The sequence below is a fragment of the Arvicanthis niloticus genome, chromosome 7, assembly GCF_011762505.2.
Source record: "Arvicanthis niloticus isolate mArvNil1 chromosome 7, mArvNil1.pat.X, whole genome shotgun sequence".
Classification (NCBI taxonomy): Eukaryota; Metazoa; Chordata; class Mammalia; order Rodentia; family Muridae; genus Arvicanthis; species Arvicanthis niloticus.
The window spans coordinates 69,412,838-69,428,110 of NC_047664.1; the positions used below are offsets into that span (position 1 = coordinate 69,412,838).

General features: G+C 36.2%; 1 protein-coding gene across 1 annotated transcript in view; it reads left to right on the plus strand.

Moving 5' to 3' along the window:
• Positions 1-710: 710 nt before the first annotated feature.
• Positions 711-15,273, plus strand: part of Grxcr1 (glutaredoxin and cysteine rich domain containing 1) — a 110,680-nt gene continuing 96,117 nt past the window's right edge. Inside the window, exon 1 of the mRNA XM_034509447.2 lies at positions 711-1,193. Coding sequence (XP_034365338.1) covers positions 810-1,193 — 384 coding nt within the window. The 5' untranslated portion in view covers positions 711-809. The remainder of the gene's footprint in view (positions 1,194-15,273) is intronic.

Here is a 15,273-nt window from a genome sequence, read left to right on the forward strand (position 1 = left end):
TCAGTGCTCATCACCTGGATCTCTGTGGCTGATCTGGCTGGCTTGGAGGATTTTCCATTCATCCTTTGTTGCTCCACACCTTCTTTCCAAACCCCTCCCTGTATCAAAGAGAACAACCCCTATTCACAGAAGTAGGAACACAACCATACTGAAGTTTTCTCGTTCACTGTGTCCAAAACTTGCCTTTGGCAAAGTACCATGGAATGAAGATGTCTTGCAATTCACCTTATGCAATGGTGATGCAGTCAAATCAGCTCCTCAACTAGAATTAACACTGCTGGTTGTATGCAGGCAGGCAGGACACTCACTGCCCTTTGAAAGATCATCTGGAGAGAGTAGGCAAAGAAACTAACAGAGAGTGGGGTAACCGTATCCTGCACATTTGATTCTAGACTTTGTTTCTGACCCCTATTTTAGACAGTAAACTACAGAGTTGTTTCTGCTAAGACCATTTCAACATGTATCATTTGCTTTGACATGTCGAGCCTTTTATGTCCTTGTCACATACCTACTTTCTGTCTAATCTCAGGCCACTTTCTTGCACTTGTTCTGTCAGAGTCCACCATGGATGTTTAATATTTAAAGACTGGGATCATTTTGCAGGTTTTAGTTTAATGGTAACCATAGCACACATGCGTATTTATTATTGATAGCCAAGGCACACTGCATGTCCTTAGGCATCTTCTTTTCTTTCGCTGTCACAGGAGGGCTACCATTTCTGGAATTCAGCTCTGCTGTTGCTGTGGCAAGGGGATGAACTGACAGCAGATCCATAATGGTGTAAACTGTTCATATGGGTGGAGGTGACCATGCTAAGAAGGGAGACAAAGCCAGAAAGTGACAGGCCACGGAAAGTCCGGTTTCGGATTGCCTCATCTCACAGCGGGAGAGTTCTGAAAGAGGTCTATGAAGATGGACAAGCACCAGGCTCTCTGGATTCTGAATGTGCTAGTGTCTGTGCAATAGATGGGCTAAGTGACTCTGAGGGACATCAAAATGGCCACATTGGATCAGAAGATAACGAACAGGAGAAAGATCAGGATAACCTGCTGGTATTAGCCAGGACAGCCACTGAGAAGGCTTTTGGTACAAGAAGAGTCAACCATTTTAAGCAAAATGGTACAGTCAGAGGCGTCAAATACAAAGTGAGTGCTGGCCAAGCTCTGTTTAACAATTTGAGCAAAGTGTTACAGGTAAGTCATTATACACTTTCCTGTTCTGAGCTTTGTTCCTCACCCACCATCTCCACCCCTTTCAGTTCTCCAGGATAGAGTCAACATCTCATTCCTCCAAACTTCATGATACACTCTCCATCTAAGACATGTGAACAGCTACCTATTTAAAAATAGGCTCATTGTCCTTTGCAAACTAGACTGCCTTTGCATAACCAAATTTCTGACAGGAAAGTGGTCTCCTCTGATGGGTGATGACTAGCACAGGATCTTTGTTACTTAACAAAGAAAGAAGACAGCAGATTATAGTGTTTGAAGCATTTCTACAAGACCTACATATTAATTTCTTTCTGATCTATCAAGGTATTGACAAAGCTTCTGTATGACAATAGGTTCGAAATGTGGGTATTTCCTGTGGTTAACTCCGCTTCTCAGTACTTGAATTGCTACATGGCTTGATGGTTTGTTCATAAAGCTGCCATTTAATTTTAGTGCTTTGATTTGCATTTGTTTATCAACCTCTCAAAAAACTGTCACTTATGAATAAAGAACATAACCTTCAAAGCCTACAAGAGAAACTCTAGTTTCCTCCCTCCGTCTTCACCATAATAATGCACAAATGCATAATGGAGAGGCAAAGGAAACTTCAAGATCAAACTTTACAACTAGATTATCTTAAATTTCTACTTTCATAGTTCTCTGTGCATAACTGGGTGAACAATTCTAGGAGCATAAATCCCGGCAAAGCTTTTCTGACAATCTCATCTATCCCATGATTTAAAATAACCAGCATTGGCAATCTCAGAGTTTGGGATTATCTTTAGTCTCATCATCATCATCATCATCATCATCATCATCATCATCATCATCATTATCATAAAATGAATGCTCTTTGGTCTCTCCAGGGAACACAGGTTGAAGGAGCTTTGACTTTGCACCAAGACTGCCACATGTCATACTCTAAGGGGCCCCATTCATTTCACTGTAAGAACAGTGCTTCTGTGTAATAGGAGCAAAAGGCTTAGGGAGCAGTGTGTAGACAGAACAGATTTGATTCCTTGATACTTGATCAAGAACGTGCACATCACAAAGGGTATACTGTATCTTGTCCTGCTATGATGGAGATGAACAGATTCCCACAGATCTCTCATAGTACTGGAGAAGCATAGAGGGAACAGTGGCAGCTAAACAGTCCATCACACCTATTATCACTGCCAGGTGTGACTTCCTGGGTCTGTATTTTCCATAACTTCTGCAAAGTAAGCAGCAAACTTCCTTCATGTCACCATAGCTTAGTGATTTATTTCAGGGAGGGAAAAGTGAGTGGCTAGTTTCTTGGGCATGTGGTTAAGGTTTCAATATACAGCCTGTCTGGTGAACAAGGAACTATGCTTGAGGAAACAGACATTTCTTCCTGTTTTAGGTTATAAAATCTTAAAGCACTCAATTTGAAACTTGACGGGAAGTGCTAAATAAAGATAAAAACATCCAGAGGACATGTGAGACACTTGGCCTCTTCTCTATGATTTCCTTGTGTGGCTAGTCCTGTGTCATAAAATACTGGCATAACTTTCTTAAAATTTCAACTGTACAAGTTGGTTAGATGATATTTTAAAAGCGTTTTTTTTTTTTTTTTTTTTTAACCTTTTGGTAGTACTTACTAAGAAGCTGGCCTCTAAAGTGGATGTCTGAACTAGTTTCTATTCTACGTGTTACTTAATTATACTGCAGAATGCGGGATAATGGAGGATACACAATATTGATCAAGGTGATGGGCAGTAGCTACAGGAAGCAAAGAAACTGTGCTCACTTGGTTGTCAGGAGGACTTGGCAGAGGAGTAGTGTCCAGATGAATCATTCAAGTACCTTCAGTTGGTCTACATTATAGATCTTCAAATCCAGGGCTGACTTTTTATTTATGCCCCCTATAAATATCAAGAAGAGAAGGCTCACTGAGGCTAACCTGGAAATCTGAAAACCTACAATGTAGTTTAGCCTGAAAACATACATTGGTTAGAACCTCTCAGACTAAAGCTTGGAGTTTGCTTTTGTTGGAAGCTTTTTTTTTTATTCTTATATTTGTCAAAGTTTGAGAATAATTCACTAACTGCATAAAATGTAAATTTACCTGGGTTCCTAGGGTAAAGTAAGATTCCTTCCCATTGCTTATGCTGTCAATATTTAATGGGAAAAATGAAGGAGACATGCACAGAGGTGAGATCTTGATCAGGTTAGGTTACGGGGAAGATCATCTGGGAGCTGAAGATGAGCCATGTTTCCTAGTCATGGCTAAACTCATTATTTGGTTGACTTAGGTCAGGCCCACAGGTGTTTCCAGTGCAGTCTAAGGTGTGTGCTCCTCTTGAACGCTAGCAAGTCTACTCTAGGGATTTTTTTAAATCTAGTATTGTGATTTTACTCCCAATTATTAGAAAAATTTACAAAACCCCACTCCTTCTTCCTTGTCTTTCCCACACCAAAGCTAGCCATACCAACTGGAAAACAAATCATTAGAGTGCTGTGTGAAAGACAGCTCTTAAGGCCCAGTTTTTCTGGATTAAGTTGCGATACCCTTTGTTCTTAGCTGTAATTTTAAAGTGTCTCCATGGGGCTCTGTGATACAAGTGATGAAGATTATTTAGGCTTGCCAGTATATTGTTATGGGTATACATTTTAGATAGTATCATTCCTTGACCTTATCCTTAAGCTATATTAGTATATTCTAGCAGAATATATCATTTAAATTGCCATAATTTTAATTTCCACTTATCTATATTAAAGATTATTCAATAAAATTACTCCAAAAGAGGATCTTGAATACATACATTCTGCCAGCATGTATAAATTAATATCTTGTTATTGTAGCTGTACCTAGAAACATTTTAAAGTTTTGAAACACAAAAGTGTTATGTTGGCATAGTAATTTGCATCATTCACAAGGCTTTCTTGTACATCACCTTTACGTAAAAAGTCTTATTAAAGAAGCAAGAAAATTATTGTTAAGTCCCCTGTGATAATTAAAAAACTCATCCTTAGTCTTTTATAATAACTTTTGAATATTATTATTATAATGCATGCAATTCATTACTGTTTGATAATGCATGTTTTTACTGTTGTAGATCAAATCTTGTTCAAAGATAATAATACATGTGTTCTTACAATTTGTTTTTTCCTCTTTTAAAGGTCTAATACCAAATATAAAAATGTTATCATTTCATTGTAAGCTTTTAAATTTCATCATTTTTAAAAATTTCTTTGGTTTTTATCTAGGGAAGGTCTGTAGAAAGAGGATAGAATTTATTCAGTTTTAGGAATATGTTAAAAAGTATCAAAGACATTGTTTCTACCTGATTAAATTGTCATGAGATTTCAAGGTTTTGCCTCAAGAAAGTCTGATTTTCAGACTTGTCCATTAAGTCCAAATGCATGATAGTTACAGAGGTTCCTGGAAACACTTTTATTTATCTCTGTTTTATGGATGTAGGTCTGGTAATATGTTATTATTCCCTGAATGCTCTAGATGACTCTGTGCTCTTGATGTCTTATTTCAGTAATAATACTTCATAACGATTAAATAACTTCTCAATACCAGGTGTTACTCACATTACCTATGTATATTGATATATTAATTCCTCACAGGAATCTTACAAAGTACTACTAAATTAGCAAATTAGTTATTTTGAAATTCCTTTTTATATATAAGAAAAATTAATTTGTAGAATTTAAAATGTCATTTGTCCAGAAAAACTGCTACAGACATTTTAGTTATCAGAAATTAGTCATGAACTCTAGGATATCAGATAATGATCCCAAATATTTCAGACAATTACACTAAGAAAACTCTTGACTTATTGCCCAAAACCCAGAAAAAACAAGTCTTCCAGAATGAGCTGGCACTGATGATATATAACTTAAGAATTCTAGACTGATAGACTGTAGAGTCCCATGGTCAACGTTTCTTTTCTCTAACCACCCCTCCCACCCCCTGAGACAGGGTTTCTCTGTGTAGCTCTGGCTATCCTGGAACTCACTGTGTAGAGCAGACTGGCCTCAAACTCATAGAGTTACCTGCTCTTGCTTCCCAAATTCTGGGATTAAAGACCTGCACCATCACTGCCCAGCTTTTTCTTTACTCTTGATAACATTAGACACTGTGCAGAACCTCAGTGATCATCTTAATTATACTTTATTGTACTCAAAATATTGTGAAAAAATTGGAGAATAATCATTATTATGTTCCTCTTGAGAATGACTTTTAAGAATTATTTTCATGAACACCTACTTTCTGGAAAATGTTAGTGAGTTAAATAAAATCTACTTGATGGTTGTTTCTCTCTGCTCCATCTCACTTGGAGATTTTCTATATAGCCTAGGGCTGGAGTTTGCATGAAGGAGTGCTGCTAGCTTGTCCCATTCTTCTCTCTGCTACAGGTTTATTTGTTTGTTTATTTATTTATTTATTTATTTCTAATGTAAAGACATTCATTGCATCCTTACTATGAAGCAGGGCCTGTCCTTAATTGTCAGCATTGTATTGTGGAGGATGGTCCAAAGCAGGATCTGAAAGAATTCATCTATGAATCTGGCTTCACTTTCCACTTCCAAGGGAGTCTGCTTTGATATTGTTGTTGTTGACATAATCTTTTCTTAAATAGTTCATTCTTAACTTTGTGAATGTTTATCTTTTTTTCCTTTTGATTTTTTGTTAGTAGATAATCATCTCATTTGGTCTTTTTCTTCCTTTTTTCTTTTTCTTTCTAGTTTAGCTTTACTTTATAAACTAAGGACTATAGATTGATCTGTGAAACAACGACTTTTAATTCTTATCCTACAAGTCTTCAGATAACTAGCACTTACTAATTATCTGAAACTGGATACAGTTTCTGTGAATTTGGTTGAAACCTTTAACTCCATCAGTATCTCCCACTTCCCTCATTTCGTGAGACTCTTCTTTATTGTCATGACATTTAACTTGTATAACCTTGGTTTTGCTTCCATGAGACATTTATTGAGACATAAATTATATATAACATAATCCACCCATTTACAGTGTCCCATCAGGTCCTTTTAGTGAGTTTACTAAGCTGTGCATTCATTATTGACAAACTATTTAACAATGCTTTCATCATCCAAAGGGGAAATAAGTGAGCATTGGTCCTCATTTCTCTCTTCTCCCTCCTGCCTTTCCTTCCTACATGAAATTACTTATCAACTTTCTATTTCTATTGCCTATTCTATTTCTAATGCCTAGTCTTGCCACTTAAACATATTCCGTTTAGCTGTAATTATGCATTCGTTGGCCAACAGCTTCACATTCATCGATACTTGATAGCCACTCCAGTGTCTGCTAACTGCTTACTCTCTGGAAGAGAGAGTAAGTCCATGCATGTGGTCATGTGGTGTTTGTAAGTGTATTTAGCTCAGTTTAAGCTAACCTGAAGGGCTCTCACTAGTGATGACTTAAATTGATTCCATGTTTTAGCTGTTCTGACTAGTGCTGTAACAAACACTGACATATAGATAACTCTTAGCTTGGGGTATGTGTGTTTTATGTGCATGGAGTTGAGGGTGTGTATTGCATAGCTATTAAATAGGATGTTCTGTAAATATCTATGAGGTCCATTTTGTCTAGGGTACAATTTAAGTATGTTTTCATGATAATTTTGTGCATGAACAATCTGTACTGTGTGCACCGCAAAAGATGAAATGTTGGAGTCCCTATCATCATTTAATGTGTCCTAACTCTTCCTTCGTATCTGTTATCATTTGCTTTATACTTCCAGATCTCAGGTTTTAGGTGTGTATACATTTACAATTGTATACATTACAATTGTTATCTTGTTAAAGTGACCTCTGAGTTATGCAATTATCTTCATGGCATCTCTTTAAAATTTTTGGTGGTAAGGTCTACTTTATCTGATTGAAAATACAGCTTACCTTGCTGTCTATTAGTCTTCATTTGTATGGAATATTTTTCTCCATCCTTTAACTTTCCATTGACATTTCTTTACAGAAGAAGTAAGTTTCATTCATATTCTAAATGATCGGGTCTTAGTTTTTGTATTCTAATCCAGACAACTATTGTATGCCTTTTAATTGCAGAATTTAGCCCATTTATATTCAAGTTAATTATTGGCAGACAAGGAACTATCACTGACATCTTGTGCATTATTTTGAATTGGTTTATGCTTGTTTCTGACATTTCTTTGTGGTTACATGATTTTTTTCTTGAGTAGTATGTTTTTAACCCTTTAATCTTTGGTTTTTCATATATCATTATAGGTTGTTGCCTTGTCATTACTATGATACTTACAAAAACATGTAGTTAAAACAGACATTCTAATCTAGTAGCAACTTAACTATGATCATAAAAATATTCCAGATTTTCACTCTACTGCTTTCATCACATTGAGGTTTTGATGTTATATAATTTATAACACTTCATATTGTGTATCTCTTAATGAATCATTGTAGTTATGATTATTTTTCTATTGGAGGTATGCATATACAGGCATACACAGACATATACATGTGTTTGCAAGTGTTCATGTATGGCATGTGGAGGCCAGAGTTCAACCTTAGGTATTCCCTCACATACTATCCATCTTGGTTGTTTTTTTTTTTTTTTTTTTTTTTTTTTTTTTTTTTTTTTTTTTTTAGATGGAATCTCTCAATGGGACCAGTGCTTCACTCATTTGGTTATGCTGGCTGGCCAATGAACTTCAGACAACTACCTGCCTTTGCCTATCAAGGTGGGGGACTAAAAGTAGAAGCCACCATGACTGGCTTTTTTATGAGTGCTGGGATAGAACATACATCCTCATGCTTGTGTGACCCTCCTTTTCTTTAATAAGTTTGTTTTTTTAATTTAATGTAGAATACATTAGGGAATTCCAAGTTTGATTTAGTGTTTACATTTACCACTGCCCCTAGTATTCCTTACAGGACAAGCTCATCAATGAGCTCTCAGTTGCGTGTCTGAGAAAGTCTTTGTTTCCTTTATATCCGAATGACATACATTCAGATTGTAGTGTTTTGCGTTGTCAAGGCTCCATCACCCCCTCAGTAGTTTGAGTGTGTAATCCATCCTTCATTCCATGTAATGTTCCTGCTGAAATGTTTGATACATAGACAGTTCTTTGTATGGTATTTTCTTCTTTATGTTGGCAATTCCAGAACCATCTCTTAGAGTCTGGACATTGATGGTTTGATTGAAATATGGTTTCTGGTGCTTTTATTTTGATTAAATCTGACTGATGTCCTTTTCCTTTTTGTACCCTGATATTTATATCTTTCTGCAGGTTTGGAAATTTTCATTCTGTCTATAAGTAAGCTTTCTATTTCTATCCATCTTCCTTGTTGAATGCTAACAGCTTGTATCTTTGCTCTTTAGATTCTATACTATAAACCATTTAAGCTTTCCTCATTCCTTTTCATTCTTTTTTCTTTTTCTCATCTTATTGGAAAATTTCAATGTCTGGGTTGCCACCAGCCTGTTCATCCAGAATCCCAGACTAGAGTTAGTAAAGATCTAGTGCCACCGAAGAATGCCAACAAAGGTTCAAAGAGACCGTCATCTCATCAAATAAGCAGGCATCAGCATAAAGACACCCGGATGATGAAAAATCAGAGAAACACAGCACCATCAAAAGAAACCAAGAAAACTCTAGAAACTGACCAAGATGAACAGGAGATCTATGAAATGACAGATAAAGAATTCAGAATCGTCCTTTTAAAGAAGTTCAGAGAATTACAAGAAAATACAGACAGAAAACTCAGTGAAATTTGGGAAATAATTCATGAACAACATGAGATGTTTGACAGAGAAATAAAAGTTAATCATTTCAAAATAAAAATTCTAGAGGTAAAAAATACAATAAGTGAACTGGCAAATTCAACAACAGTTTTCAACAGAAGACTCGATAAGGCTGAAGGAAGAATCAGTGAACTGGAAGACTGGACATATGATTCTAGACTTTAAGCAAGCAGTGTAACAGCTGAGCAAGACAGCCTTTTTTTGATGGCTTTCCCATGCTGGAAGAGTTTCTGATATATTTTAAATTTTGTATAAGAATAATAATATAAGCATTTATTCTATAAAATTATAGACTTATATAAATATGCCAATGCCTGAGTCATTATTGACTAAAGGACATTTACAAATTATGAACTAAATAAAATATGCAGAAAATTTCAATTAAGAGAAATTTATTTATGTGCACAAATACACTAATGATTTGAAGTTTCTTTTCTTGTTTATTTTTCCAATAATCATTATTTTGCCCAACTTTTGACACATTATACCTTATAATATTTTCCTTGGAAGAGAAATAAATTATAATCTTTCTTGTAACTTCCACAAATTTAATAAACAATAGCAGTATTCAGTGTCAATTTTTAAACAACAAGTTGGAATTGTGAAAAAGTTTAGTTGCTCTTTTCTTTTCCTGTGTATTATAAAATTCTTGGACTATAATGTTTCTACATGGAAAATCTATAGAAGCCTGGTTAGTCCAAAGTGGAATAAAATAGTGAAAAACAGTGTGTTGATTTATCCCATATAATTTTTGGGAAATGGGAAGGAGCAGCTAGAGAGTCTGAGCATTAAACTCATGGGAAACTTGTGGGGTTGTCTTAGGTGTAATGACGAGGAGAGCCAGATGGGCTGTAATCCCAAGGGAAGTTGATGGGTCTAGAGATTGAGAGAAGTGACTTCATGGGTTAAAGCAAAAAGAGGTTGGAGAGTCCCAGTACTAAACTATGAAACTGAGCCTACGTTCTTATTTGCATATTTCTGGTACTATGGAGCTAGTACATAGGCCTCATGGGAATTTCATAAGTACCTTCTTTGACAACTATTAGCACCATGCTAGCATGGCATCTGGAAGAAGTCATTACCTCCCCTGTAATAAAGATTTTTTTCCTGAATTTCTTTCAACCTGTTCCAATTAAACATATATGTATACATTGATCTAAGACTCATGATTTCCTCCTTGTTAGAGAGATGCAACTTTGGCACTCAGATCAATCAAGCTGATTATATAAGAATTGAGGCTTATAGCATCTATGTTTAACAAGGGGTGAATAATAGTTACTATTCACCTCAATATGCTAGTCTTCTATTGGTGCAGAAATTAATCACTGCTACCTTTGTGGTTTAAAACAATGCAGGGGCATTACTTTATAGTTATGGTGATCCAAAGCCTGCATGTTACAAGGTTAAATCAAAGGTTTGGCTTAGCACCTCTTCTGAAGATCTCGAGAATATGTTACTTTTCTTTTACAGCTTCCAGAGGGTGCCCACATTTCTTTGCTCTTTGACCTGGGACTGGAACCTTATAGAAGTTGGTTACCAGGAATACTTTACAGTTTCAGTTTCGCCTGACACTTCTATGATCTTTTCTTTTATTTCCTAATCATTATGAAGTGAGCTTCTTTGCTCTACTGCATTATTCCCAACATGATGATTTGTCTTATCACTGGCTGAGGTGCGGCAAAGCCAATGGTCCATGGATTGAAGCTACTTTCAAGATGATTTACAGTGAGAATGAAGACAAAAGAGCAGAGTAGAAAGACTTCAGATACTTAAAGTTGGGAAAGAAAAGAAACTTATGAGTTGGAGCCATGGAAGGTGTGGCTGCTGCTAAGGTTAGTGCCATTAGAAAGAAACTAAATACCTGGATAGATTAGTCAACAGAGCTTAACTTTTTGTATATGTTTTGTTCGTGTCGATGCTTGTCTTTCTCTTCATTGCTCCGCTATCACGAGTGTAGGCATTCACTCTTACCTCTGCTTCTTTCTATGATCGTCTCTTAAACAGGACTCTGGAAGCAACAAACACAGGTAATCCTGACGAAAACCTCAGAAATAAATCATTTGTCCTCTTAGGTTGTGGGTATTTATTTATTTATTTAGTGGTAGCCACCAGGAGTTATTACAGCCACTTGTATGGATCTGCGGTGTCTACAGAATCTTTTTGTCATGAAAAAGAACATGCTTACAGGTTGTGAAGATTAAGATATGGGCATTTTGTCATTTACTATTCTGCCTACTCTTTCTGATACAAAGGTAATTTTGTCCAGAGGATATCAAGATTGTGTGATAGACTAATGTTTTATCCTATAGTATTTTTTTGTTTCATATAGAGGTGTTATATTGCCATACATGTATCATAGCTACCCAAGAGCAGAATGCATTTCTAAACTTTTGATATAGGTATTATCTGATAAGATAGTAACAAATATGTCCCACTCAGTAGATCAAAGCAAACATGAATGGTTTCACTCCTATTTTCTACATTGTTTCCATTATCATGAGAAAAACATGTTTGGAAAATCCAGTTGTCTCAGAAACATGAGAGAGACAAATATGATAATATGAAGCCAGCCCTGTAGAGCTTAGCCTTGTTCAGCCACATTCTCAGTAATCTTCAGACTCATGAGTGAGAAGTACCTACATGTTTTATTTCATTCACTTTGAGTGGTTTGTTGAACAGCAAAAGAATATTGAGTATCCTCCTCAGAGTTTTACAAGTGGTAAGTTACATATGTATCTGTCTGTGCTGGATTTCAGCAGTAGAGCCCTTATTCCCTAAGCAACCAGTGTCTAAATGACTAATATGAGTAATTATGCAATGTTAAGGTCATATCTTGATATATGATTTCTCAGAGCAAAAACTTTTGCAGGAAGAGACCTTAAGTGTCAACATTCTATGATGGTCAACTCTACTGAAACTGATCATATTGGGGTAGTGTGAAGCCAATCTATTATCTTTATCAGTGTAGTTTAAGGCTAATGTTTTTCTTCTAACTAATTTGTATGGTTTTTTTTGGTGATCAAATTCATAAAATTAAAATTTTAAATAGAATAAATCACCTATGTTTCCATTCTATACACTTGTTAGTTTTCTTTCTGTGTTTATTATGTTCCAGGCATTTGTTGGTCCATATTGGTAATTTTGATTAGGATGTATTATAAGAATAAAACAGCAAATGTCTTGGGAGTAAAAAGAAATGGATTTAAAGGTAAATATTGGCAATATGGACTCTAATATTTCTTAGCAACTTTTAGACATCAATAAAACTGAATTAATAGGGAGGGAAGAAGAAATCATGGGAGGAAGAGAGACTAATGAACAGCAGCTTTGACAAAGTCCACATCAGTCCCAGGGATTCCACAGTACCCTTATCAAGTTGTTTAAGAATGACTCTTATGCATTACTCTTGCTTTGGCAGAAATTTTATTAAGAGTAAGAGTCACTAGTTCTTGCAGGCTTGTGTATCACTGCTAATACTTGACTATATATTGTTGAATGTCATGTGTTGGAAATGCACGTGTTGTGTTGGGAGATGGGCCCTATTAGGAGTTGTTTGAACCCTCATAAATGGATAAATTTTTCTATCATAGAAATTGGTTAACTATCACAGGCATTTCCTTTGCTTTCTTCTTTTGTGCACGTGCCATCTTTCCTTCCAGCTTCCCCTGGGTTCCAACATACCATGTGATCTCAAAAGATATGGCCACACAACCTTGAATTTTCCAGAAACATGAGCCCAAGCAAAACTTTCTTTCATAAACTACATAGTTTAGTTTACAGTAGGGACAGGTGGTGGAATAAGAGAAAAAATTGGTCCTGAGAAAGTCAGCTGTTTTATATACTTATCTGAAAACATGAAATAACTTTGTAGTTTGGTAAGAGATGAGGGATAGAATTGTTTGGAAACACATGTTGGAATGACTATTCAGAGCTCTTAAGGACAGTTTTGGAGAAGCCTTAGAAGACTACAAAATGTTTTGGAAAGTCTGGGACTTGCCAGAGATTAATTAAGTGGTTTTGATCAGGCCAGCAACAGAATAAGGAAGAGTTATGGTTATTCTCATGATGTCTTAGATAGAAATTAGGGCCATATTGTTGAGAACTAGGATGAAGCTTACTCTTGGTTATGAAGGATTAAGGAGTTTGCTGAAGTAGGTTCATTCCTGAGGACTTTATGGATAGCACAACCTGAAAGAAAAAAAATACTTCTAAGTGATGATGAAGCCCTCAAAGAATGGTGTGGTTTGGTTTCCTCTAACTGTCTACAGAGAACTAAGAGGGTAAAGGAGTTATGAAAGGGCATGATTTATGATTAAAATAAAACATTCAAAATAAAAGAAAATAAAAGTGATATCAAAAATTTACAGTCACGCCGGGTGGTGGTGGTGCACGCCTTTAATCCCAGCATTTGGGAGGCAGAGGCAGGCAGATTTCTGAGTTCGAGGCCAGCCTGGTCTACAGAGTGAGTTCCAGGACAGCCAGGGCTACACAGAGAAACCCTGTCTTGAAAAACCAAAAAAAAAAAAAAAAAAAAAAAAAAAAAAAAAAAAATTAGAGTCTGATCATATGAATAATTAAAAAAAATTGAGAAAGCAAAACAAGGGTATTACCAAAAGAACAAGTTCCTGAAGATATTAGCATGAACACAGAGGTAGATGTTAATCATGATAATGGAAAAGTGGAATCATTTCAGGAATCTTACTGGCTGCCTCTCTCAATACCTCCCCAATGGTTTTGTAGTTCAGAATGGTTCTTTAAGAAACTTCTGTAGACTCTTCATCCAGCTCAGCTCAGGGCTCTACTCCCTACAGTCTGGTACAGCACTCCACAGTTCTGACATGGCACAGGCAGCCAGTGTTCTCTGCCTCATTGGGAAGAGATTGCCCAGAGAATCCCTACAAGGCAGTATCTGGAGAAATATCATGAGTAGAGCTTTGCCATAGAGACAGCAACACTGTAGAGTGTCCGTTGCTTAAGGTCTACTTTCAGAACCCTGCAGGCACTGGTGTGAAATGCCAACCCAAGAGATCTGAATCACAGACTGACTGAGTCGTAGGGGCAGGGAAACTCTGTATGCCTAGGAGGTATCACATGGAACAAAAACTAGTTGCATTCCAGCTTTTCTTAATATTTAAACTATCCTGGGCCTGTTTCTACTTGTTCTTTTTAAGAGTCTCTTCCTCCTCTTTCTCCTCTTTCTCTTCATCCTCCTATTCTGCTTTTTCCTCCCCTCTTCTTCCTGCTCCCATTCTTTCTTTTTTTCAAGGTTTCCTATCTCCCACTTTTAGAATGGTAGTATCTGTTATTTGTTTCCTCATTGCATTTCGGAGGTAGATGGCTTGTTCTGACTTTACAGGTTTTTTAAATGGAAATCATTTGCCTTTAGTCTTAAATGGAACTTTGGACTTTTGAGTTGACTCAAATAAATTACCGCTTAGATATAATTTAGAAGGAATAGGTATTTCGTGTTGTAAAAAGTACATTTTTTTGAGGTATGTGTGGGGATGCTATGATATCAACATGCTACCTAAAACCTCCATGTGTTAGGACATTAGTTATTGAGTATGGCAGTATTGAAAGATTCATGATAGGCTGGGTTGGTTTGGTCTTGGAGGTGGCATGTTAAAGTGAATTAGTCATTTTCTAGAGTAGTAATCTGCCATCACAGTAGTCTCTCTCTCTCTCTCTCTCTCTCTCTCTCTCTCTCTCTCTCTCTCTCTCCTTCCATTTTCTCCTATCTTATGAACTAGCATGAAACTGTCATTAGATTCATCTGTCAAGTCTTGGACTTTCCAGCTTCCAGAAACGTAAGCCCAAATACATTGCTTTCTGTAATAAATCACTCAGTTTCAAGCATTCTGAATAGTTATCCTGGTTCTGGAGTTTGAGGATGCTAGCTGTGATTTCTAGGAAGAATTGTTGAGTCACACTGAGGCAATAGTCAGCCCCAGAATTGGAAGTAGGGAATTGTAGCTCAAGCAGCTTCCTGTGCAACCCAAAGGAAGTAGAAGGAACCTATAGGCTCAAGGTTTACTTCTTTGAATTTTTGTCAGGTTTAGTAATATATTCATCTGCTACTTTTCTTTCTTTTTTTTTTTGTTTCTTAAAAAAAAAGTCTTTTTTTAAAAAAAATTCTTTAGTTTTTTTTTTTTTTTTTTTTTTTTTTTTTTTTTTTTTTTTTTTTTTTTTTTTTTTTTTTTTTTTTACAGTCTAGTCTTTATCCCTCTCCTGGTCTGCCCTCTGATTGTTCTACATCCCATATCTCCTCCCTGACACCATCTCCAA